The sequence below is a fragment of the Ostrinia furnacalis genome, unplaced genomic scaffold (assembly GCF_004193835.3).
Source record: "Ostrinia furnacalis isolate ACB-3 unplaced genomic scaffold, ASM419383v2 OfSCF1629, whole genome shotgun sequence".
In the NCBI taxonomy this organism is placed as follows: Eukaryota; Metazoa; Arthropoda; class Insecta; order Lepidoptera; family Crambidae; genus Ostrinia; species Ostrinia furnacalis.
In genome coordinates this window covers 208,609-233,796 of record NW_021131868.1, presented here as the reverse complement: position 1 = coordinate 233,796, position 25,188 = coordinate 208,609, and the positions used below count along the sequence as shown (strand labels likewise).

Genomic DNA, 25,188 nt, shown 5'->3' with positions numbered 1-25,188 from the left:
GTAGGTAACACAGAGTCGTTCAGGTGAGTGCCAGGAAGAGGTGCGGCAACCACAGTTAAGGAACGGCTGGGACGAACAAGGATAGGCGCATCTAGCTCGTAAGCCTTGATAGGGTTACACTGGTTGAGGCGCTCCTTTTCAAGACTTGGAAGCCTGCGGGTAACGAGCCATTGGACGTGGAGAGGGTCTTGAATTATACACATATTTTCTACTTTGCCGAGCATTTGCACGAGAACGGTTTATTCAAAACATATGAATTTGGTCTTATTTAATGCAGGATTAAATGCCCTTCAACCATCAGGAAGACCACTTTTCGATAGGGTAAGTCCTTTACGCGGTATAACCGGAAAACCGAAAAAGCGCCCCTTTCGGGGGCCCCCACCACTTAAGCACAACTCCGTCGAAGTCGAAAACCTAGGAGAGTCTTTATGGGCAGCTAATGAAGCTATTAAATCACTAAAATCTTTACTAGGAATTATTTCCGATTTAATTCATTTTTGTGTTTAATTCTAATGGCCTAATAAATAAATTGGTCAGCCAAATGAAGTCCACGGCTGGAAAAACGACCAATGATGCTTTGGCCCGTGTGGGGAGTGAGTGTAGGCCAAATCCTCCATTTGCCTCTGGTAAATCAGAGAGGGTCGTGCTCCTGCATTGGAGACTAAATGACCTGATGATGATGAAGGAAACTATAGATCGAGCGCTTGACTGAGTCAGTGCCTGTGGTATGGGAGCAGCACGGGAGGGTTGACATTGACATATATTGTGACGTGACAGGGCATACAAGTTTGAAGTCTCGCTGACTTTTGACCGTCACAAAATCATCCCATGTTTCAGGCACTGACTGAGTTAACCGCTATACAGGGTGGAATTTTGTAATGCCACCTGGAGGGAAAGTACTCTTAATATTGTAGATAGATTTTTTTTCTCAAAGAAAACATTACTTTATTTTTGAAAAGAAATAGAACTGCATTCACAGATTTCCAAAAATTTGCTTGCCACACCCGGGAATCGAACCAACTAAAATCTGTTAAAAATTACACCCTGTATTTTTATTACATCGATCGTTAGGGTTAGGTATAAGGATGAAATCTCTCTAACAAACTTGATAAATCAAATGAAAGGAAAACCATGAAATCTTAAATTATTTTAATTATGTACAGAAAAATGTATGGTATGGTAGTGAATTTTCGAAAAATTTTCGAAAATTTTTGAATGCAGTTCTCTTTCTTTTAAAAAATAAATAAATGTTTTCTTTCAGTAAAATTTTCTATCTACAGTATTAAGAGTACTTTCCCTCCAGGTGGGATTACAAAATTCCACCCTGTAGACCCATTATTATTGAACTGTCCTACCCGTGACATTGACAGGGGGGCGCCACAGTCAATACCGGATCGCTGGTTCCGATTTTTGCCATGTTGGAAACTATTAAGTTGAACGATGGTGGCGCCCCCCTGTCAATGAGTTTGGTGGGACATTTCAATGTGGGTCATCTATACACCTATAAATGACCTGCTGATTAAAATATTCTATTTCTTTCTCACCTGTCCAGCTTGCTGCACAGTCTTGGCCTCGGAGTCCAGATTGGCGGGGTCTGCGGGCAGGGTGATCTCTACCGTCCTCGTTTCCACCGCTATCACGCCTACAGGGATGCCGCCGAGGCGAGCGCGACCTGACCACAAAATAGAGGTGTTAGTAGTGTGTCCAACTTTGTGATCATGTGTACAAACTTGTGTGTACACTTATTCTTATTCTTAACTTGCCACATGCCTGTTTTGTAAGTATAGTTAGCGTCAGATAGATCGAGGCGTCTAAAATAGCCTAAATGATCTGATATTATTGTAAAGGTAGCAGGGAAGCGCTGGATGCCGGCTGCTACCACTCGATCAACGTGGAAAGCATTAGGGGAGGCCTATGTTCAGCAGTGGACGTCCTCTATGGCTGAAATGATGATGATGATGATGATCTGATATTAAATATATCATATTAATGTAACCAGTCAAAGTAAGCATATTGTTTGAGGCACCCAAAGTAGTCAACATATCTTAGCAACACTGTTCTCAATTTTATATGAGCTGTCGGGATGTTCAAAACTTTACAAAGGTGTGTACACATGTTGACACTAGTTAAATACGTGTTTTGAATGTGCAGTGTCTTAATGTCAAACATTGCCAAATATTTGTACAAATACGTGTACAAATATTTGTATAAATATGTGCACAAATATTTGTGCAAATATGTGTGCAAACTTGTGTGTAAATTTCACTGGTCGGTCTATGGAGTCCAGCTCCGAGCTGGCGTAATGTGTATGATTGTTTGCAAATATATGTGCACACATCTTGAAACTCGTCACATAAGTGTTTCATAAGTGCTAAGTGTCAAACTTTGCAGACATGTGTATGTGACACTTGTCTTGTTGCTTACGTGTGTTGTATTTTTAGGGTCTAACTTTGCAAACATGTGTACAAACTTGTGTGTACACATTTTGACAAATATCTATGAGTCACCAGTAATGAGTATTTTGTATGTGCATTTTGTTAATGTGAAACTTTGCCAAACGTGTACAAAGTTATGTGCACACATCTTGACAATTGTCCCATGTGTTTTCTATGTGTAAAGTGTGCAAACATGTGTACAAACTTGTGTGTACACATCTTGACAAATATCTGTGACTGGAAAATCGCTCACCAGTGATGACGGTTTGTGCCCACGGCCGCATGATCTCATCAAACGAGCCGTGGTCAAAGAAGCCCGCTTTGGCCGCGTCTCCCGTGAGAATAAGTCGCTATGGACTCCGAGCGACGAGGGGATGTGTGAAAAGTGTCAAACTTTGTCAAATATGTGTACAAACTTGTGTGCAGACATCTGGACACTTGTTTTATGTGTGCTTTATATGTGCAGTGTCTTATGTGCACACATCTTGACAATTGTCCCATGTGTTTTCTATGTGCAAAGTGTGCAAACATGTGTACAAACTTATGTGTACACATCTTGACAAATATCTGTGACTGGCAAATCGCTCACCAGTGATGACAGTCTGTGCCCACGGCCTCATGATCTCATCAAACGACCCGTGGTCGAAGAAGCCCGCTTTGGCCGCGTCTCCCGTGAGCATAAGTCGCTATGGGCTCCGAGCGACGAGGGGATGTGTGAAAAGTGTCAAACTTTGTCAAATATGTGTACAAACTTGTGTGCAGACATCTGGATACTTGTTTTATGTGCTTTATGTGTGCAGTGTCTTATTATCAAACTTTACCAAACACGTGTGCTAATATGTGTAGACATGTGCAGTGTCTTAATGTAAAACTTTGCCAAACATGTGTACAAACTTATGTGTACACATCTTGACAAATATCTGTGACTGGAAAATCGCTCACCAGTGATGACGGTCTGTGCCCACGGCCTCATGATCTCATCAAACGAGCCGTGGTCGAAGAAGCCCGCTTTGGCCGCGTCTCCCGTCAACATAAGTCGCGGATCATGGGCCGCGCGTGGCGGGACCCACTCCACTGGTCGGTCTATGGGGTCGGCGCAACGCATTATGGGCACCATGCTTAGTTTGTCCTGAGAAATATAACAAATGGAGTTTAGGCGATATTTATAATAGTTATAAATAATTGTAAGTGTAAACTAAGGCTGAGTGGCACTAATTTACTTTGATCGTAACTTTCACAATAACCGGTGCTTTTTGTATGGAGTTTGACAGATTTTTGACGTTTGTTAAAGTCAAAATAAGATGGTGCAACTCAGCTTAAATAAAAGAAAGTTAATTGACCACTTTGACAACTTGTCAAGTGTCATTATGGCCAGCCAGACACCCGCGGTCGCCATTTTGTTGGACGCCATACTAGACCAGGCGTGCGACAGCCTCGGGCGCCATTTTGCTATTAGTCTATGATTACCTAACTCTACGTATACTTCCTCGCTTCGCTACCCAGCTACGCGTCTATAGACAGATACTGGCTGCATTTCCGCTCCGCTTATTTTCTCACTCCGCTCCGCTACTCCGCTTCACATACTATCTCGCTCCGCTCCGCTACTTAGCTGCGTCTTTATGGATAGACACAGTCCGCTACCTAGCTTAGTGTCTAATGACAGACACAGCTCGCAACCTCACTTTATATTACTTTTTCACTCCGCTCCGCTGCCTCGCTCCGCTATCTCGCTCCGCTGCCTCGCTCCGCTATCTCGCTCCGCTATCTCGCTCCGTTTCCCTAAATTTGACCCCCTTTTACGTCCTATACAAAGTACATTAACGTCCTACCTTGGGCACAAACGCCAGCCACCTCACAGCGGTCCTGATCGCTTCCAAGTCGGTCGGCGCAGAAGCGTGCGAGACACCGTTATTGTGCATGATAGATATGCCTCCCAGTTGGTTGTTGCTGGCGTATACAGGGCGTCCGAGCACTTTGTTGAGAGCCGCGTGGCCTGTGAGGATGATGTAGGAAGACTCCACTTGGATGACGCGGTGGCCGAGGCTGTGGAAGATAATTTGAATTTAATTAACTAAGTTTAATTGACATAACAAATCAATATAACAACGATAAGATTTTATCGTGGGGAGCATCCACCCCGCCGGACTGCCATCGATAAGATTTTATCACGGCGCTTAGACTAGGCGCAGACCATTGATTTTTAGTTGGCTGATAGTTGTGCCCGATTTTTTTTAATTTTTTTAATTTTGATATTTTTTAATATTTTCACAACGAGGAAGCTTAAATTGTATGAAGAATCGGCCAAATCAAATGGGTGTAATATGCGCACTTCCATACATGCCCATACTGATCAACTGCCCGACTAAACTATCGGCCGACGAAAAATCGATGGTCTGCACCTAGGCTTATAGCGATTTTAGACGTCGACGTCCATAGTTAAGGGAGAGTCCGCTAATTTGGACCAGTTTTTTTCAATCCCATTTTACACATAGTTTTCTTTTGTTTTTGCTAATGTCCATGGTATATAATAAAAGATACATTATTCAACTTACTATTTCATAAGTATTAATTAACATGATTGTTGTATATTTAGCACAAATTAACAAAGTACGAGTTCAGAGCTTCGGTCCAATTTAGCCAACCGGTTCGATAATTTGTACCACAGGGTTACTAAATTGGATTTCAGTAAATTTCAAGCCTATAAAAAAACTATGGCAAAATATTATACGATACATTCTTAACAAATTAGGAAACGAAAAGGAACAGTAGTTAATAACATAGACAATCGATATTGTTTTACACGTTATCACGATTTTGAGTACAAGTTTTGTAATTCCAATTATCGTAACGCACACTTGTACCTTATCTACTTTTCCAGTCTTTTGCTTTCATTTATTGTTAGTCAAACATAACTACGCTATTATAACTTCAAAATATGATTTACTAAAAAAAAAATCAAAATTCTTTGGTAAAGTTCCATACAACTTGATGTGGTACAATTTAGCCGACTAGGTGATAGTGCTTTTAAAAAATCGGTAAAAAATATAGCTTATAAATACCGAAAAATGTTTCAAATAATTGTAATCCACACTAATTTACGCTTTTAAATAATATATTAGAAACACCCTGTGATTAAATTTAACAAAATTACAAACTAAACATGTATTGACAAATGTTACTTGAAAACAATGAAAAAATACTTTTCAAAATAAAACACACGTGTTTGTTGTCACGGCAAAAACCACATGGCCGATAATAATTGATTTTAGTTGTGTATCGCTAAGTGTTGCAATTACAGACATTCAATAAATACTTTACGAAATATGAGGGTGGTACAATTTACCCGGCGGTACAATATACCGAACTCTCCCCTAAATCGATAAAATAGCGCAATAACAGTCTAACGCGGCGCAGATCCTAGGCCTACTGGTCATATAGTATTTTCAGCAGTCTCTCTCTAATCTAGCAGAAGCAAAAGGAGGGTTTGGCCTACACTGCCTACTCCTTATCGTCTAAAATCGATAAAATGCCTTGAAAAGATTTTATAGTGCACGTCCTAACCCTACTATTGATATGACGTAAACAATAAAATTGTTTTAACGGACTATTAAGATGAGTTTAGACTAATAGAGCATTTTCTCAAGCATTTCTACGTAATGTAATGTTCTTACATAAATGTTTCTTACGTTTAGTTCGTGAAAAGGTGATATTACACTAGAACAATTATAGACAGGCTGATTGTTCTGTTACAAGTAAATACTCTAAGTCTATAAAGTAGGGTCGCCGAGTGTTGCTGTCGCGCTCGCACACTCACTGCGGGCGCCCGTCGCACAGTCGCGACAACAATATAATTACGCGCGAGCGATAAGGATGGGTAGCTCGGGGTCATTGGACGAAATTCTACGTGATCGGCGACCGGACTATAGTCAGTTTAATGTATAATGTACACTCACCGGACCACATAAGACCCTATTCCAATGGCCCTGCAGGTGACCACGGATATGGTGACTATGTCTTCGTAGGCCTGTGCGGTCTCTCCGGCGATGAGGCCGGCGTCTCTGAGGCACTCCACGCCGAGACCGTCCTCCTTGCCTGGGGAACAAAATAATAAAGATAATAATAAGGAGGTTCCTCAGCCTGTGACCCTGACCACCGGTAGCTTGGGCCCTGCTCCGCTGCCAGCGGGTTAACTATTTTTAAGATTTTTGTTTTTATAATGTATTTTTAGTTTTTTTTTATAATTTACATTGTAAAAAAAATATTAAAAATAAGAAAGAAAAAGATAATAATAAAAATGTTTTATTTGACCAAAAGGGCGACATTTACACAAATTAAAAAAAGGAAAACATTGTGCCCTGCTGTCAAATAGGGGTCCGCTCAGCATTAATTGGGGCACGCCGTGGGAATGCCTCGACACCGATTTTCAGCGAAAGAAAGAAAGAAACATTTATTACGATGAACATCACACAAGGACAAAATTAAATATAGAAAAAAAGACAGAAATAGCACATATAATATTAACATGGAAAGAAAAAGTGAACTGAGCAGCACCACCAGTCACAACAGTGATGCTCATTGCACACCTACCTAACCTACTATAGGGCTAGCGCTCACTCAGTCAGTGGCTCTCATAGGTCTAGCGCTCCACCCTCGCCTCCTGCAGCGCTCTCTCTCTCGCTTCGGCTATCTGTCTCGTTCGCTCACCGATGACGTCGGTGATCTTGTACCGCAGCTTACCTTAGTCAGTGTTTGCCATAGGTCTAGCGCTCACCTTCGTCAGTGTCTCATAGGTCTAGCGCTTACCTTAGTCAGTGTCCCATAGGTCTAATGCTCACCTTAGTCAGTGTCTCATAGGTCTAGCGTCTACCTCAGTCAGTGTCTCCTGTAGGTCTAGCGCTTACCTTAGTGTCTCATTGGTCTAGCGCTCACCTTAGTCAGTGTCTGATAGGTCTAGCGCCTACCTTAGTCAGTGTCTCCTATAGGTCTAGCGCTCCTCATTCTACTCCTACAAGCGCCCCCCCCCCATGAGCCGTCTCTGTCTACTTTCTCCCTCTCGCTCCCGCGCTATCTATCTGTCTCCCTCTCGCTCCAGCCGCGCCATCTCCCCATCCCGCTCGCTCACCGATGACGTAGGTGATCTTGTACCGCGGCTCACCTTAGTGTCTTCCATAAGTCTAGCGCTCCACATTCTACTTCTACTCCTACAGGTGCCCCATGCGCCGTCTCTGTGTCTGCCTTCTCCCTCTCGCTCCAGCGCGCTATGTATCTACCCATCCCGCTCACCGATGACGTCGGTGATCTTGTAGCGCGGCTCGTCTCTGCACGCTATCTCCCTCTCACCCTAGCCGCGCGCCATCTACCCGTCTCTCTCGCTCTCGCTCGATGACGTCGGTGATCTTCCTTAGTGTCTCCCATAAGTCTAGCGCCCTACCTCCTGTAAGTCTAGCATCTAGTCGCCTCCTACAGCGCCCGAGTGCGCGCTATCTCCCTCCCGCTCCAGCGCGCTATGTATCTATCCATCCCGCTCACCGATGACGTCGGTGACCTTGTACCGCGCCTTACCTTAGTGTCTTCTATAAGTCTTGCGCTCCACTTCCTACTCCTACAACAGTGCCCGAGTGCGCGCTATTTCTCCCTCTCCCTCTCGCCCCAGCGCGCTATGTATCTATCCATCCCGCTCACCGATGACGTCGGTGATCCTGTAGCGCGGCTCGCCGTCGTCCTCCACCAGGCGCGTCTTCACGGCCCCGACGGCGCCCAGCTTGGAGCAGGCCTCGGGCGTGAGGTACAGGTACTTGAAGCCGCGCTCGGGCCGCTCGGACCACCAGGCCACGTTGGACGAGGACTTGACTCCTGTAGGTCTAGAGCTTACCTTAGTCAGTGTCTCATAGGTCTAGCGCTTACCTTAGTCAGTGTCTCCTGTAGGTCTAGCGCATGACCTCCTACAGGTGCCAAGTGAGCGCTAACCCCGTGCACCGTCTATCTCCCTCTCGCTCCCGCGCTATCTGTCCCGCTCACTCACCGATGACGTCGGTGATCTTGTACCGCGGCTTACCTTAGTCAGTGTCTCGTATAGGTCTAGCGCTTACTTTAATCAGTGTCTTATAGGTCTAGCGCTTACCTTAGTCAGTGTCTTATAGGTCTAGCGCTTACCTTAGTCAGTGTCTTATAGGTCTAGCGCTTACCTTAGTCAGTGTCTCTTATAGGTCTAGCGCTCCTCATTCTACTCCTACAAGCGCCCCCCCATGAGCCGTCTGTCTACTTTCTCCCTCTCGCTCCCGCGCTATCTATCTATCTCCCTCTCGCTCCAGCCGCGCGCCATCTATCTGTCTCTCCCCATCCCGCTCGCTCACCGATGACGTCGGTGACCTTGTACCGCGGCTTACCTTAGTGTCTCCCACCCAACCGAATTCAGAGCTTCCTTCTCGAACTGACTGTGCTAATTTTAAAATACGTGTGAACAGCTACTCGTCACTGTCTCGCCCGTTTACTCGGTACGTGCGATCAAATGCGCGTCCATCTCTCCCTCTCACTCCAGCGCGCTCTGTATCTATCCATCCCGCTCACCGATGACGTCGGTGATCCTGTAGCGCGGCTCGCCGTCGTCCTCCACCAGGCGCGTCTTCACGGCCCCGACGGCGCCCAGCTTGGAGCAGGCCTCGGGCGTGAGGTACAGGTACTTGAAGCCGCGCTCGGGCCGCTCGGACCACCAGGCCACGTTGGACGAGGACTTGACCCCTGTAGGTCTAGCGCTTACCTTAGTCAGTGTCTCATAGGTCTAGCGCTTAACATAGTCAATGTCTCCTATAGGTCTAGCGCTTACCTTAGTCAGTGTCTTATAGGTCTAGCGCTTACCTTAGTCAGTGTCACATAGGTCTAGCGCTTACCTTAGTCAGTGTCTCCTATAGGTCTAGCGCTTAACTTAGTCAGTGTCTTCTATAGGTCTAGTGCTTAACTTAGTCAATGTCTCCTACAGGTCTAGCGTCTACCTTAGTCAGTGTCTACTATAAGTCTAGCGCTCACTCAGTCAGTGTCTCCTATAGGTCTAGCGCCCAGTCAGTGTCTCCTACTGCGCCGTCTCTGTGATGTCCACCTCTATCTTTCGCTCCAGCGCGTTATCTATCTATCTCCCTCTCGCTCCAGCCGCGCGCCATCTATCTGTCTCCCTCTCGCTCCAGCGCGCTATATATCTATCCATCCCGCTCACCGATGACGTCGGTGATCCTGTAGCGCGGCTCGCCGTCGTCCTCCACCAGGCGCGTCTTCACGGCCCCGACGGCGCCCAGCTTGGAGCAGGCCTCGGGCGTGAGGTACAGGTACTTGAAGCCGCGCTCGGGCCGCTCGGACCACCAGGCCACGTCGGACGAGGACGTGACCTCCTGGGTCTACCTTAGTCAGTGTCTGTCATAGGTCTAGTGATTAACATAGTCAATGTCTCCTATAGGTCTAGCGCTTACCTTAGTCAGTGTCCCATAGGTCTAGCGCTCACCTTAGTCAGTGTCTTGTATAGGTCTAGCGCTCACCTTAGTCAGTATCTCATAGGTCTAGCGCTCACCTTAGTCAGTGTCTCATATGTCTAGCGCTTACCTTAGTCAGTGTCTCCCATAGGTCTAGCGCTTACCTTAGTCAGTGTCTCCTACAGGTCTGGCGCTCAACTCAGTCAGTGTCTCCTATATTAACTCAGTCATGTCAGTGTCTACTACTGCGCAGTCTCTGTGACGTCTACTTCTCCCTCTCGCTCCAGCCGCGCGCTATCTATCTATCTTCTTCGCTCACCGATGACGTCGGTGATCTTGTACCGCGGCTTATCTTAGTGTCTTGTATAAGTCTAGTGTTCAGTCAATATCCCCTATAGATCTAGCGCTCCACCTCCTACTTCTACAGATGCTCCATGCGCCGTCTCTGTCTACCTTCTCCCTCTCGCTCCAGCCGTGCGCTATCTATCTATCTCCCTCTCGCGCGTTATCTATCTATCTCCCTCTCGCTCCAGTCGCGCGCCATCTATCTGTCTCCCTCCCGCTCCAGCGCGCTCTGTATCTATCCCGCTCGCTCACCGATGACGTCGGTGATCCTGTAGCGCGGCTCGCCGTCGTCCTCCACCAGGCGCGTCTTCACGGCCCCGACGGCGCCCAGCTTGGAGCAGGCCTCGGGCGTGAGGTACAGGTACTTGAAGCCGCGCTCGGGCCGCTCGGACCACCAGGCCACGTTGAAGGAAGACTTGACTCCTGTAGGTCTAGAGCTTACCTTAGTCAGTGTCTCATAGGTCTAGCGCTTACCTTAGTCAGTGACTCCCATAGGTCTAGTGCTTACCTTAGTCAGTGTCTGCCATAGGTCTAGAGCTTACCTTAGTCGATGTCTCCTATAGGTCTAGCGTCTACCTCAGTCAGTGTTTCCTGTAGGTCTAACGCTTACCTCAGTCAGTGTCTCATAGGTCTAGTGCTCAACTCAGTCAGTGTCCTATAGGTCTAGCGCTCACCTTAGTCAGTGTCTCATAGGTCTAGCGCTCCTCATTCTACTCCTAGAAGCGCCCCCCATGAGCCGTCTCTGTCTACTTTCTTCCTCTCGCTCCAGCGCGTTATCTATCTATCTCCCTCTCGCTCCAGCCGCGCGCCATCTATCTGTCTCCCTCTCGCTTCAGCCGCGCGCTATCTATCTATCTCCCTCTCGCTCCAGCGTGCCATCTCCCCGTCCCGCTCGCTCACCGATGACGTCGGTGGTCTTGTAACGCGGCTTACCTTAGCCTTAGTGTCTCCTATAAGTCTAGCGCTGTCAGTGTCTCGTATAGATCTAGCGCTCCTAATCCTACAGGTGCCCTACTGCGTCGTCTCTGTGACGTACATCTCTCCCTCTCCCTCTCGCTCCAGCGCGCTATGTATCTACCCATCCCGCTCACCGATGACGTCGGTGATCCTGTAGCGCGGCTCGCCGTCGTCCTCCACCAGGCGCGTCTTCACGGCCCCGACGGCGCCCAGCTTGGAGCAGGCCTCGGGCGTGAGGTACAGGTACTTGAAGCCGCGCTCGGGCCGCTCGGCGTCCACCCAGGCCATGTTGGACGAGGACTTGACTCCTGTAGGTCTAGTGCTCACCTCAGTCAGTGTCTTATAGGTCTAGCGCTCACCTCAGTCAGTGTCACATAGGTCTAGCGCTCACCTTAGTCAGTGTCCCATAGGTCTAGCGCTCACCTTAGTGTCTCATAGGTCTAGCGCTCAACTCAGTCAGTGTCTCATAGGTCTAGCGCTTACCTTAGTCAGTTTCATAGGTCTAGAGCTTACCTTAGTCAGTGTCCNTCTAGCGCTTACCTTAGTCAGTTTCATAGGTCTAGAGCTTACCTTAGTCAGTGTCCCATAGGTCTAGCGCTCACCTTAGTTAGTGTACCATAGGTCTAGCGCTCACCTCAGTCAGTGTCCCATAGGTCTAGCGCTCACCTCAGTCAGTGTCCCATAGGTCTAGCGCTCAACTCAGTCAGTGTCTCCTATAGGTCTAGCGTCTTATGCCCGTTTTCATCATCAATCCCTAACTTTTAAGTGACCCCTATAGTAACAAATAACAGGAATTTTGTTGTCATAGGGGTCGCTTAAAAATTAGGGATTGATGGTGAAAACGGGCGTTAATGTCTCGTATCGGTCTAGTGCTCCTCCACCTCCTACAGATGCCCCATGCGCCGTCTTTGCGCACTATCTCCCTCTGGCTCCAGCCGCGCGCTATCCATCTATCTCGCTCGCTCACCAATGACGTCGGTGATCTTGTACCGCGCCTTACCTTAGTGTCTCCTATAAGTCTAGCGCTCCACCTCCTTTATCCTACAGGTGCTCCATGCGCCGTCTCTGTGACGTCCATCTCTCCCTCTCGCTCCCGCGCGCTATACAGGGTGTTTCTTGTAAGGTGTCAAGCCGAAGGCAGGTGATAGGTGAGGACTAGACCTATCGATTTCACCCCCATGTATGTTCTACGATTTTTCGTAGTTTAGAAGTTATCGTTAATTTTGTGATTTTTTTAAATTTCATGACCTAGTGGCTTAATTTTTTTTTAATCTTTTTTTTGGGTTGACTTTTCTCAGATTTCTTTTTTTTGACAGATTCCCTATTAGTTGCAGATATTTGAAAAAAATAATCACCTTCCTATCTTTGATGCAAGATACAAAATTTTTGCTAGAAACATAAAAAATATGCTTTTAGCAGAACATTCTAAAATTTTCAACTGAAATGTATGAGAAAAAAAAAGAATTTCCATAGGTCCAAAATAATTTTAAAAACTGCGCAGTTTTCTAAACTTTCATAATAACACAAAAAAACATGTACTTAATAGGCCATTATTTTCTGTAATCGCTCTACTAAAGTAGTAAGTCGGAGATTCCGTTACATGTTTTTGACTTTCTTAGGACTAACTAATGTTTGCAATCCACTAAGTGTACGTTACGTAGAACACGTTTAGAGACAATAACTGAACAGAACATTTTTTATCCACAACGAGGAAGCTCTTGCCCTTCATCTGACCTGATGGAAAGTTGGAATCTGCTGGATGATCAGCGAGCTTCACCCGGAATCCTAAACCACAGAGGAATTGGCTGTCCTAAATACCTAAATAGGTAGTCTTACCACTAGACCACAGTGGTGATTGTTACTTTACGATTAAATTTGATATACCTACCTGTTAGTGTGTGTGTGTGTGTGTGTGTGTGTGTGTGTGCGTGTGTATGCGTGTGTGTGTGTGTGTGTCTGTGTGAGAGAGAGAGAGAGAGAGAGCAAAAAAGGGTGTAATGATTTAATTTAAAGTAAATGTTCAAAATGTCCGTCGCTAACCTGAATGCACAATCGACAACGACGCAAAACAATTATTCGTAAATTTACAAAAGCTTCTTGCATTCTAATGTGGTAAATCATCAAAATTTTCATATTCCCTTTTGTATACCACATGAAGAGCAAGAGCTTCCACGTTGTGGATAAAAAAAAATCTTTTCAGTTACTGTCTCTAAATGTGTTCTACATAACGTAAACTTAGGGGATTGCAAATATTACTTAGTCCTAAGAAAGTCAAAAACATGTAACGGAATCTCCGACTTACCACTTTAGTGGAGTGATTACAGAAAATAATGGCCTATTAAGTACATGTTTTTTTGTGTTATTATGAAAGTTTAGAAAACTGCGCAGTTTTTAAAATTATTTTGGACCTATGGAAATTCTTTTTTTTTTCTTATACATTTCAATTGAAAATTTTAGAATGTTCTGCTAAAAGCATATTTTTTATGTTTCTAGCAAAAATTTTGTATCTTGCATCAAAGATAGGAAGGTGATTATTTTTTTCAAATATCTGCAACTAATAGGAAATCTGTCAAAAAAAAGAAATCTGAGAAAAGTCAACCCAAAAAAAAGATAAAAAAAAAATTAAGCCACTAGGTCATGAAATTTAAAAAAATCACAAAATTAACGATAACTTCTAAACTACGAAAAATCGTAGAACTTACATGGGGGTGAAATCGATAGGTCTAGTCCTCACCTATCACCTGCCTTCGGCTTGACACCTTACAAGAAACACCCTGTATATCTATCTTCCTCGCTCACCGATGACGTCGGTGATCCTGTAGCGCGGCTCGCCTTAGTGTCTCCCATAAGTCTAGCGCTCCACCTCCTGTAAGTCTAGCATCTAGTCGCCTCCTACAGCGTCCGAGTGACGTGAGAGCGCTATCTCCCTCTCGCTCCAGCGCGCTATGTATCTATCCATCCCGCTCACCGATGACGTCGGTGATCCTGTACCGCGGCTTACCTTAGTGTCTTGTATAAGTCTAGCGCTCCACATTCTACTTCTACTCCTACAGGTGCCCCATGCGCCGTCTCTGTGACGTCCATCTCTCCCTCTCCCTCCCGCTCCAGCGCGCTATGTATCTATCCATCCCGCTCACCGATGACGTCGGTGATCCTGTAGCGCGGCTCGCCGTCGTCCTCCACCAGGCGCGTCTTCACGGCCCCGACGGCGCCCAGCTTGGAGCAGGCCTCGGGCGTGAGGTACAGGTACTTGAAGCCGCGCTCGGGCCGCTCGGACCACCAGGCCACGTTGGACGAGGACGCGACCTCCTGGGTCTACCTTAGTCAGTGTCTGTCATAGGTCTAGCGCTCACTCAGTCAGTGTCTCCTATGGGTCTAGCGCTAACCTTAGTCAGTGTCTCCTATAGGTCTAGCGCTTACCTTAGTCAGTGTCTGATAGGTCTAGCGCTCACCTCAGTCAGTGTCTGATAGGTCTAGCGCTCACCTCAGTCAGTGTCACATAGGTCTAGCGCTTACCTTAGTCAGTGTCTGATAGGTCTAGCGCTTACCTCAGTCAGTGTCTCGTATAGGTCTGGTGCTTAACATAGTCAACGTCTCCTATAGGTCTAGCGCTTACCTTAGTCAGTGTCTCCTACAGGTCTGGCGCTCAACTCAGTCAGTGTCTCCTATATTAACTCAGTCATGTCAGTGTCTACTACTGCGCCGTCTCTGTGACGTCTACTTCTCCCTCTCGCTCCAGCCGCGCTCCACCTATCTGTCTCCCTCTCGCTCCAGTCGCGCGCCATCTATCTGTCTCCCTCTCGCTCCAGCCGCGCGCCATCTATCTGTCTCCCTCTCGCTCCAGCCGCGCGCCACCTATCTGTCTCCCTCTCGCTCCAGTCGCGCGCCATCTATCTGTCTCCCTCTCGCTCCAGCCGCGCGCCATCTATCTGTCTCCCTCCCGCTCCAGCCGCGCGCCACCTATCTGTCTCCCTCTCGCTCCAGCCGCGCGCCATCTATCTGTCTCCCTCTCGCTCCAGCCGCGCGCCACCTATCTGTCTCCCTCTCGCTCCAGTCGCGCGCCATCTATCTGTCTCCCTCTCGCTCCAGCCGCGCGCCATCTATCTGTCTCCCTCCCGCTCCAGCGCGCTATGTATCTACCCATCCCGCTCACCGATGACGTCGGTGACCTTGTACCGCGGCTCACCTTAGTGTCTTCTATAAGTCTTGCGCTCCACTTTCTACTCCTACAACAGTGCCCGAGTGCGCGCTATCTCTCCCTCTCCCTCTCGTTCCAGCGCGCCATCCACCCGTCTCGCTCGCTCACCGATGACGTCGGTGATCTTGTACCGCGGCTTACTTTAGTCAGTGTCTCCTATAATAGTGTCTCTAGCGCTAACTTCTCTACTCTCTACTAAGCCTCCTACAGCGCCCGAGTGCGCGCTATCTCCCTCTCGCCCCAGCGCGCTATCTATCTACCCATCCCGCTCACCGATGACGTCGGTGATCCTGTAGCGCGGCTCGCCGTCGTCCTCCACCAGGCGCGTCTTCACGGCCCCGACGGCGCCCAGCTTGGAGCAGGCCTCGGGCGTGAGGTACAGGTACTTGAAGCCGCGCTCGGGCCGCTCGGACCACCAGGCCACGTTGGACGAGGACTTGACCCCTGTAGGTCTAGCACTTACCTTAGTCAGTGTCTCATATAGGTCTAGCTCTTACCTAGTCAGTGTCCCATAGGTCTAGTGCTTACCTTAGTAAGTGTCTCATAGGTCTAGCGCTTACCTCAGTCAGTGTCACATAGGTCTAGCGCTTACCTTAGTCAGTGTCACATAGGTCTAGCACTTACCTTAGTAAGTGTCTCATAGGTCTAGCGTCTACCTTAGTCAGTGTCTCCCATAGGTCTAGCGCTTACCTTAGTCAGTGTCCCATAGGTCTAGCGCTTACCTTAGTCAGTGTCTCCCATAGGTCTAGCGCTTACCTTAGTCAGTGTCTCCCATAGGTCTAGCGCTCCTACAGTGCCCGAGTGCGCGCCATCTATCTTATTACTATCTAACTTAGTCACGCTCATATTCACAAACGATGCTTGCTTAAGTGACGCAGCAAATCGAACGCACAGCGTTGAATAGAGCTCTGTTGTTTCGTATGTCACCCTGTGCGTCCACACGCACTGTGAGACCTCATAGTAATGTTTGTGAATACGGGCGTCATCAGTGTCTCCATTATTAACTCACGTCATGTCAGTGTCTCCTACTGCGCCGTCTACTTCTCCCTCTCGCTCCAGCCGTGCGCTATCTATCTATCTCCCTCCCGCTCCAGCGCGCTATGTATCTATCCATCCCGCTCACCGATGACGTCGGTGATCCTGTAGCGCGGCTCGCCGTCGTCCTCCACCAGGCGCGTCTTCACGGCCCCGACGGCGCCCAGCTTGGAGCAGGCCTCGGGCGTGAGGTACAGGTACTTGAAGCCGCGCTCGGGCCGCTCGGACCACCAGGCCACGTCGGACGAGGACGTGACCTCCTGGGTCTACCTTAGTCAGTGTCTGTCATAGGTCTAGTGCTTAACATAGTCAATGTCTCCTATAGGTCTAGCGTCTACCTCATAGGTCTAGAGCTTACCTTAGTCAGTGTCTCATAGGTCTAGCGTCTACCTTAGTAAGTGCAGTGTCCCATAGGTCTAGCGCTCATTTTAGTCAGTGTCTCATAGGTCTAGAGCTTACCTTAGTCAGTGTCCCATTGGTCTAGAGCTTACCTTAGTCAGTGTCCCACAGGTCTAGAGCTTACCTTAGTCAGTGTCCCACATGTCTAGCGTCTAACTCAGTCAGTGTCTCCTATAGGTCTAGCGTCTAACTCAGTCAGTGTCTCCTATGGGTCTAGCATTTACCTTAGTCAGTGTCTCCTATGGGTCTAGCACTTACCTTAGTCAGTGTCTCCTATGGGTCTAGCACTCAACTCAGTCAGTGTCTCCTATATTAACTTAGTCATGTCAGTGTCTCCTACTGCGTTGTCTCTGTGACGTCCACCTCTCCCTCTCGCTCCAGCCGCGCGCTATCTATCTATCTCCCTTTCGCTCCAGCCATGCGCTATCTATCTATCTATCTCCCTCTCGCCCCAGCGCGCTCTGTATCTATCCATCCCGCTCACCGATGACGTCGGTGATCCTGTACCGCGGCTTACCTTAGTGTCTTGTATAAGTCTAGCGCTCCACATTCTACTTCTACTCCTACAGGTGCCCCATGCGCCGTCTCTGTGACGTCCATCTCTCCCTCTCCCTCTCGCTCGCGCGCTATGTATCTACCCATCCCGCTCACCGATGACGTCGGTGATCCTGTAGCGCGGCTCGCCGTCGTCCTCCACCAGGCGCGTCTTCACGGCCCCGACGGCGCCCAGCTTGGAGCAGGCCTCGGGCGTGAGGTACAGGTACTTGAAGCCGCGCTCGGGCCGCTCGGACCACCAGGCCACGTTGGACGAGGACGTGACCTCATAAGTCTAGCGCTCACCTTAGTCAGTGTCTCATAGGTCTAGCGCTCACCTTAGTCAGTGTCTCCTAAAGGTCTAGCACTTACCTTAGTCAGTTTCTCAAAGGTCTAGCGCTTACCTTAGTCAGTGTCTCATAGGTCTAGCGCTTACCTTAGTCAGTGTCTCATAGGTCTAGCGCTTACCTTAGTCAGTGTCTCCTATAGGTCTAGCGCTTACCTTAGTCAGTGTCCTATAGGTCTAGCGTCTACCTNTAGCGCTTACCTTAGTCAGTGACTCCCATAGGTCTAGTGCTTACCTTAGTCAGTGTCTGCCATAGGTCTAGAGCTTACCTTAGTCGATGTCTCCTATAGGTCTAGCGTCTACCTCAGTCAGTGTTTCCTGTAGGTCTAACGCTTACCTCAGTCAGTGTCTCATAGGTCTAGTGCTCAACTCAGTCAGTGTCCTATAGGTCTAGCGCTCACCTTAGTCAGTGTCTCATAGGTCTAGCGCTCCTCATTCTACTCCTAGAAGCGCCCCCCATGAGCCGTCTCTGTCTACTTTCTTCCTCTCGCTCCAGCGCGTTATCTATCTATCTCCCTCTCGCTCCAGCCGCGCGCCATCTATCTGTCTCCCTCTCGCTTCAGCCGCGCGCTATCTATCTATCTCCCTCTCGCTCCAGCGTGCCATCTCCCCGTCCCGCTCGCTCACCGATGACGTCGGTGGTCTTGTAACGCGGCTTACCTTAGCCTTAGTGTCTCCTATAAGTCTAGCGCTGTCAGTGTCTCGTATAGATCTAGCGCTCCTACTCCTACAGGTGCCCTACTGCGTCGTCTCTGTGACGTCCATATCTCCCTCTCGCTCCCGCGCGCTATCTCTCCCTCTCCCTCTCGCTCCAGCGCGCTATGTATCTATCCCGCTCGCTCACCGATGACGTCGGTGATCTTGTACCGCGGCTTACTTTAGTCAGTGTCTCCTATAATAGTGTCTCTAGCGCTAACTTCTCTACTCTCTACTAAGCCTCCTACAGCGCCCGAGTGCGCGCTATCTCTCTCTCGCCCCAGCGCGCTATGTATCTATCCATCCCGCTCACCGATGACGTCGGTGATCTTGTACCGCGGCTTACTTTAGTCAGTGTCTCCTATAATAGTGTCTCTAGCGCTAACTTCTCTACTCTCTACTAAGCCTCCTACAGCGCCCGAGTGCGCGCTATCTCCCTCTCGCTCCAGCGCGCTATGTATCTACCCATCCCGCTCACCGATGACGTCGGTGATCCTGTAGCGCGGCTCGCCGTCGTCCTCCACCAGGCGCGTCTTCACGGCCCCGACGGCGCCCAGCTTGGAGCAGGCCTCGGGCGTGAGGTACAGGTACTTGAAGCCGCGCTCGGGCCGCTCGGACCACCAGGCCACGTCGGACGAGGACGTGACCTCCTGGGTCAACCTTAGTCAGTGTCTGTCATTTAGGTCTAGCGCTCAACTCAGTCAGTGTCTCCCATAGGTCTAGCGCTTACCTTAGTCAGTGTATGTCATAGGTCTAGCGCTTACCTTAGTCAGTGTCACATAGGTCTAGCGCTTACCTTAGTCAGTGTCCCATAGGTCTAGCGCTTACCTTAGTCAGTGTATCATAGGTCTAGCGTCTACCTTAGTCAGTGTATCATAGGTCTAGCGCTCAACTCAGTCAGTGTCTCCTATGGGTCTAGCGCTTACCTTAGTCAGTGTCTCCTACAGGTCTGGCGCTCACCTCAGTCAGTGTCTGATAGGTCTAGCGCTCACCTCAGTCAGTGTCTCCTACAGGTCTGGCGCTCACCTCAGTCAGTGTCTCCTATAGGTCTAGCGCTCCTCATTCTACTCCTACAAGCGCCCCCCCATGAGCCGTCTCTGTCTACTTTCTCTCACTCGCTCCCGCGCTATCTATCTATCTCCCTCTCGCTCCAGCGCGCTATGTATCTATCCCCCTCGCTCACCGATGACGTCGGTGATCTTGTACTACGGCCACGGCGCCGCGGCTTACCTTAGCCTTAGTGTCTCCTATAAGTCTAGCGTTCTGTGAGTGTCTCCCATAGATCTAGCGCTCCTACTCCTACAGGTGCCCTACTGCGTCGTCTCTGTGTCTGCCTTGTCCCTCTCGCACCAGCGCGCTATGTATCTATCCATCCCGCTCACCGATGACGTCGGTGATCTTGAACCGCGCCTTACCTTAGTGTCTCATATAAGTCTAGCGCTCCACCTCCTTTATCCTACAGGTGCCCCATGCGCCGTCTCTGTGACGTCCATCTGTCTCTCTCGCTCCAGCGCGCTATGTATCTATCCATCCCGCTCACCGATGACGTCGGTGATCCTGTAGCGCGGCTCGCCGTCGTCCTCCACCAGGCGCGTCTTCACGGCCCCGACGGCGCCCAGCTTGGAGCAGGCCTCGGGCGTGAGGTACAGGTACTTGAAGCCGCGCTCGGGCCGCTCGGACCACCAGGCCACGTTGAAGGAAGACTTGACTCCTGTAGGTCTAGAGCTTACCTTAGTCAGTGTCTCATAGGTCTAGCGCTTACCTTAGTCAGTGACTCCCATAGGTCTAGCNGATAATGTCCAGGGTCCTGATGATGCGAGTCAGGAGGTGGCCATAGCAATTCCTAAACGAAACAGTGGAAACTTGTCAATTTTATGTTTGTTGGATTTGGCTTTTCGAGCACTTTGGTGCTAAATTGTATTGTAATTGAACGAAGGCTCGGAGATTGAGATATTATAGACTAAGAGCTGGTGAACGCCAGACCTATAATATAAAAGCTGAAAGTTTGTCAGCGTATGCTCCCAATATAGGTTAGAATGTTGGTGGATTATGAAGTTTGGGTCATCGTGGCTTTGGCAGCTATCCTAAAAAAACTGTCTGACAAGGAGTTGGAACTGTCAAAACTGTGTGGCTGGCAAATATTATACATGAAAATCAGATTTTATGGTATAACGTAAGTAGAATTACAGTCTATTAAATATACAGAAAAAGCCACCGTAAAAATTAGGCTTACGTTATACCATAAAATAAAAGCTGATTTTTATATAAAATATTAGGGCAATAATTAGAAGTAGTTCCTCATCAGCCAGAAAGTTTTGACAGTTCCAACTCCGTGGCAGACAATTTTTTTAGGATAGCTGCCAAAGACACGATGACCCAAACTTCATGATTCACCAACATTCTATCCTATATTGGGAGCATACGTTGACAAACTTTCAGCTTTTATAAAATGACTTAGGTCTGGCGTTCACAACCTCTTAGGCGGTTATCACACTGCGCCGCGCTGAGCGGAGCGCGGGACGACAGATTTATTCATTGTATGCAAGTACCTCAGTTTGTATAGAAAACACGCGCGGCATTTCACACTTACAACGCGTCCGCGCGCGGGTTTTTAGGGTTCCGTAGCCAAATGGCAAAAAACGGAACCCTTAAAGATTCGTCATGTCTGTCTGTCCGTCCGTCCGTATGTCACAGCCATTTTTTTCCGAAACTATAAAAGCTATACTGTTGAAACTTGGTAAGTAGATGTATTCTGTAAACCGCATTAAGATTATGAAGCTAAAATAAAAAATTAAAAAAAAATATTGGGGGCTCCCCATACTTAGAACTGAAACTCAAATTTTTTTTTTCATCAAACACGTACGTGTGGGGTATCTATGGATAGGTCTTCAAAAATGATATCGAGGTTTCTAAAATATTTTTTTTCTAAACCGAATAGTTTGCGTGACAGACGCTTCCAAAGTGGAAACCCCCCCCCCCTCTAACTTCTAAAATAAGAAAATGAAAAATCTAAAAAAAACATAATTATGATGTACATTACTATAAAAACTACCAACGATAATTGTTTTGAACGAGATCTAGTAAGTAGTTTTTTTTAATACCTCGTAAATCGTAAACCGCTCCTTACCGCGTAATCTTTCATACAAATAACTTAAATTAAAAAAAAAACATAAATCAATGGTACGGAACCCTTTGTGCGTGAGTCCGACACGCACTTGGCCGGTTTTTTTATATGAAATCACGCGCTCCGCGGCGGAGCGCGTGAGCGCGAGCGCGGCGCAGTGTGATAACCGCCTTAGTCTACTACTCTAAAAAGTGTAAAATTAAATTATATTAATAAAATACTTTTTTAAAAACGAGATTTTATTCTGCAATGCAGTTGTTAAAACGAAAAAAAATATTGTAAGCAAGGTTCAAATAATTTCGAAAGCTTGTAGCGCAAACATAAAAGAGGAATAAATTGCATGCACGATACAAGCTTTCGAAATTATTTGAACTTTGCATACAATTGAACCCGTCATTTTTTCCAAAACGGCACAAGTTACACTTTTTGAAATGACGGGTTCAATTATTTTTTTCGTTTTATTATAATGTGTTAACGGATTAACGATTAACGTTAACTTGCGTTAAATCTTGCTAAATGTAACGTTTTAACGTTTAACGAAGTTAATTTTTTTATTAACGGTTTAACGATTAACGAAGTTAACTATTTGATTAACGGTGCCCAGCTATGTGAATCAATCAGTTTTTTGCCACATATACTTACTAAATTACTAATCCAAATAGCAATAAAGTTAATTGAGTTATAACTGATGTTATTCGATAACAAAAATAAACCTTTTTAGATTTTATGAACACATGACTCTACACGAGCCGCGGATTATTGTATCCTACTAATCCTACTAAACTAATATTACAAATGCGAAACTTTGTGTAGATGTCTGGATGTGTGGATGTTTGTTACCCTTTCACGCAAAAACTACTAAACGGATTTTGATAAAACTTTACAGTATTATTGTTGATAACCCAGAATAACATATAGGCTATAATTTATGACAAACTAAAATTCACGCGGGTGAAGCCGCGAGCAAAAGCTAGTATAAAAATGAAATAAAAATTACATTCGCGTTTCTACGTATTTTCGCGATAGATCAGTAGAGCTGACATTTGAGTTCGCAGATTAGCCAGGAATCTATTTTCGTGTGGAAATGGAAAATTCATTATTGGAAAATTCCAGTGACGAGCGTTACTGGATATGTGGAAATGCACTCACGTTGCTAGACGAAAAGGTTACATCCAATTTGGTATTTTTGTTCGTTCGTTCGTTCGTTTCAGACAAATAACGTCCACTGCTTTACAGGCCTCCCCCAAGGATTTCCACAATGAACGGTCCTGCGCTGCCCGCATCCAGTCTCGTCGGTTCACCTAGTAGGCCTGCCCACGCTACGTCTTCCAGCCCGTGGTCGCCACTCGAGAACTTTTCTGCCCCAACGGCCATCATCTCTACGAGCTATGTGCCCCGCCCACTGCCACTTGATTTTAGCGATTCTGCGAGCTATGTCGGTCACTTTGGTCGGTATTTTTGTACCGCAGAGCTGTATAGTTGAACTTTGGTAATCAATTTTGAAATCCACGTAAGCTGCTCTTTGCTGGGCATTAATTATTAGTTAACACTTATTAAATTATCATTAGCATAAGTTAGCAATAGCGTGTAGTTTATTAAGATAAGTTGTGTAGGAAAATTATGCAGAATCTGTAATACATTAACGAGTGTCTTGTCTTTTTCTATTATACAGGGTGGAAACGATAAGTGATCTCGCTAGATTATTTCTAAACTACACAAGATATCGAAAAACTGGTTACTGATCCTGAAAGTGCTTCACGAGCTCTTTCTAACGGTATCAGTAATAGGTTACAGAATTCACCGGACTTTTTCGAAAATTCAAGGTTTTCAGCCTCCATACTAAATGTATGCCAGCCACACAATAATAAAAGTGTTATTTTTTTAAATTAAATAATAAACACTTAAAATGAACTCGTAATTGCATTCTTATTTTAAATTATTAATGGAAAACTTTGGTTCTAGGCTTTATTTGTTATAATATTATCAAGACATGAGTGCCATGACTGTGGCAGTACTAAATGTATGGAAGTTGAAAACATTGATTTTTCGGATAGATTCAGTTTATTTTGTTACTTATTATTGGTACCGTTGGATAGTGCTCATGAAGCACTTTCAGGATCAGTAACCAGTTTTTGGACAGCTTGTATAGTTTTTAATATTAAGTGGTTTTACTAAATGTATGTAAGCTGGAAACATTGAATTTTCGGATAGATCCAATTTATTTTGTAACCTATTATTGGTACCGTTGGATAGAGCTCGTGAAGCACTTTCAGGGTCAGTAACCAGTTTTTCGATATTTTATATAGTTTAGAAATAATCGAGTGAGATTACTTATCGTTTCCACCCTGTATATATGTGTTATAGGCGTATAGCGTGGCTCAATCGGTCCAGCCGCCTTTATGAAGCACTGTCCGAAGCAAGGAATAATGTTTCTTTTCAGACAAACAATACTCAAGCCTGCAATTTCATAACAAAATTGGGATCAACACAGTGTCGTTTGAACCATGTAAAGTAAGTATGTGTTATCCACCTGAGGAGTCAGTACCTTTCAGACAGTCACCTAAAACTTATTTATTTTTGCAAATAGGCTTTTAAAAAGCACTTTTACACGTCCCAGTATTAACCCTACCACTGCTTCGGGACAATAAATGGGTCAGCTGAGAAGAAGCAGCGCAAAAAACTCAGTCACTATTTTTACCTGGCTGAATATGTTAAGTACAGTCACGGAATGAAAAGGTTCGTCAGTTTTCAAATTGATTCCTTCAACGAATCGCGAGCACATATTACCTTTTGAAACTATGTTACAGAATAATCTCGAGTTAGAGAAAATAATCTTTAACTGTTCGTCAGTAAAGTTCAAAATTATTCAGATCAAAGTTGTTTGACGATTTAACTTGTCAAGAAGATTACTATGATTGATAAACTAAAACCTTCTTGTTGGCTCAACCTGCCATTATCTATTAATTAAAAAGAACTACATTTTGTAACATTGCACTGATGGGATATAAAAATAAACAAGCAAAACCTTATTCGTTAGCAANTTAGTTGAAATGGAACGCAAAAATCTAAAATCTTATTTTTCTCTCGATTTTACCAAAAAATAATAACGGAGAAAGTAAAGTCTTAAATTGTATTCGATGATCAAAAATATTTTATTCAATGTTGACCGATATTTGACCAATATTTTGAATACCTGCACAGACAGACATTTACATTTAGGTAGGTACTCGTACACACACTTAAAAACTGTTTAGAAGCTCACTTAGACACACAAATATCGTCAGCCTAACTTTCAAACTGCTTAGGTATGTCCCTTTTTGCAAACTTTACAGGAGGAAATAACTGTTTATTTTTCATAGTTATGGTACTAATTAAAGTATAATGATGTCTAATTGAAATATACTCAACATCAAATAAACCGCACCTTCCGTGACGCGAACTTTAACGATTTTCTTTTGACACAATCATGGTGCCCCAACAATGTTGGTGTTATTTGAAAGCCCAATAAATATCCTTAAAGAAAAACACATTTAATTTCTTAATAAATCATTAACATATACCATAAATGTGACTTGAAAAAATACCTCACTTTGGGCCCACCTATGGGATCAATTAGACCAATTTTTATGGTTATAAAACCAAATAATGATCTCACGTGTCCT

At 46.1% G+C, this 25,188-nt stretch overlaps 1 protein-coding gene across 1 annotated transcript in view; it reads right to left on the bottom strand.

Moving 5' to 3' along the window:
- The window catches only part of LOC114353128 (acetyl-CoA carboxylase-like), a gene marked incomplete at its 5' end in the record, with an annotated part of 139,852 nt that overhangs the window by 30,611 nt on the left and 84,053 nt on the right, over positions 1-25,188 (bottom strand). Inside the window, 4 exons of the mRNA XM_028304963.1 lie at positions 1,545-1,672; positions 3,378-3,564; positions 4,265-4,478; positions 6,389-6,527. Of these exons, the coding sequence (XP_028160764.1) occupies positions 1,545-1,672; positions 3,378-3,564; positions 4,265-4,478; positions 6,389-6,527 (668 nt within the window). The remainder of the gene's footprint in view (positions 1-1,544; positions 1,673-3,377; positions 3,565-4,264; positions 4,479-6,388; positions 6,528-25,188) is intronic.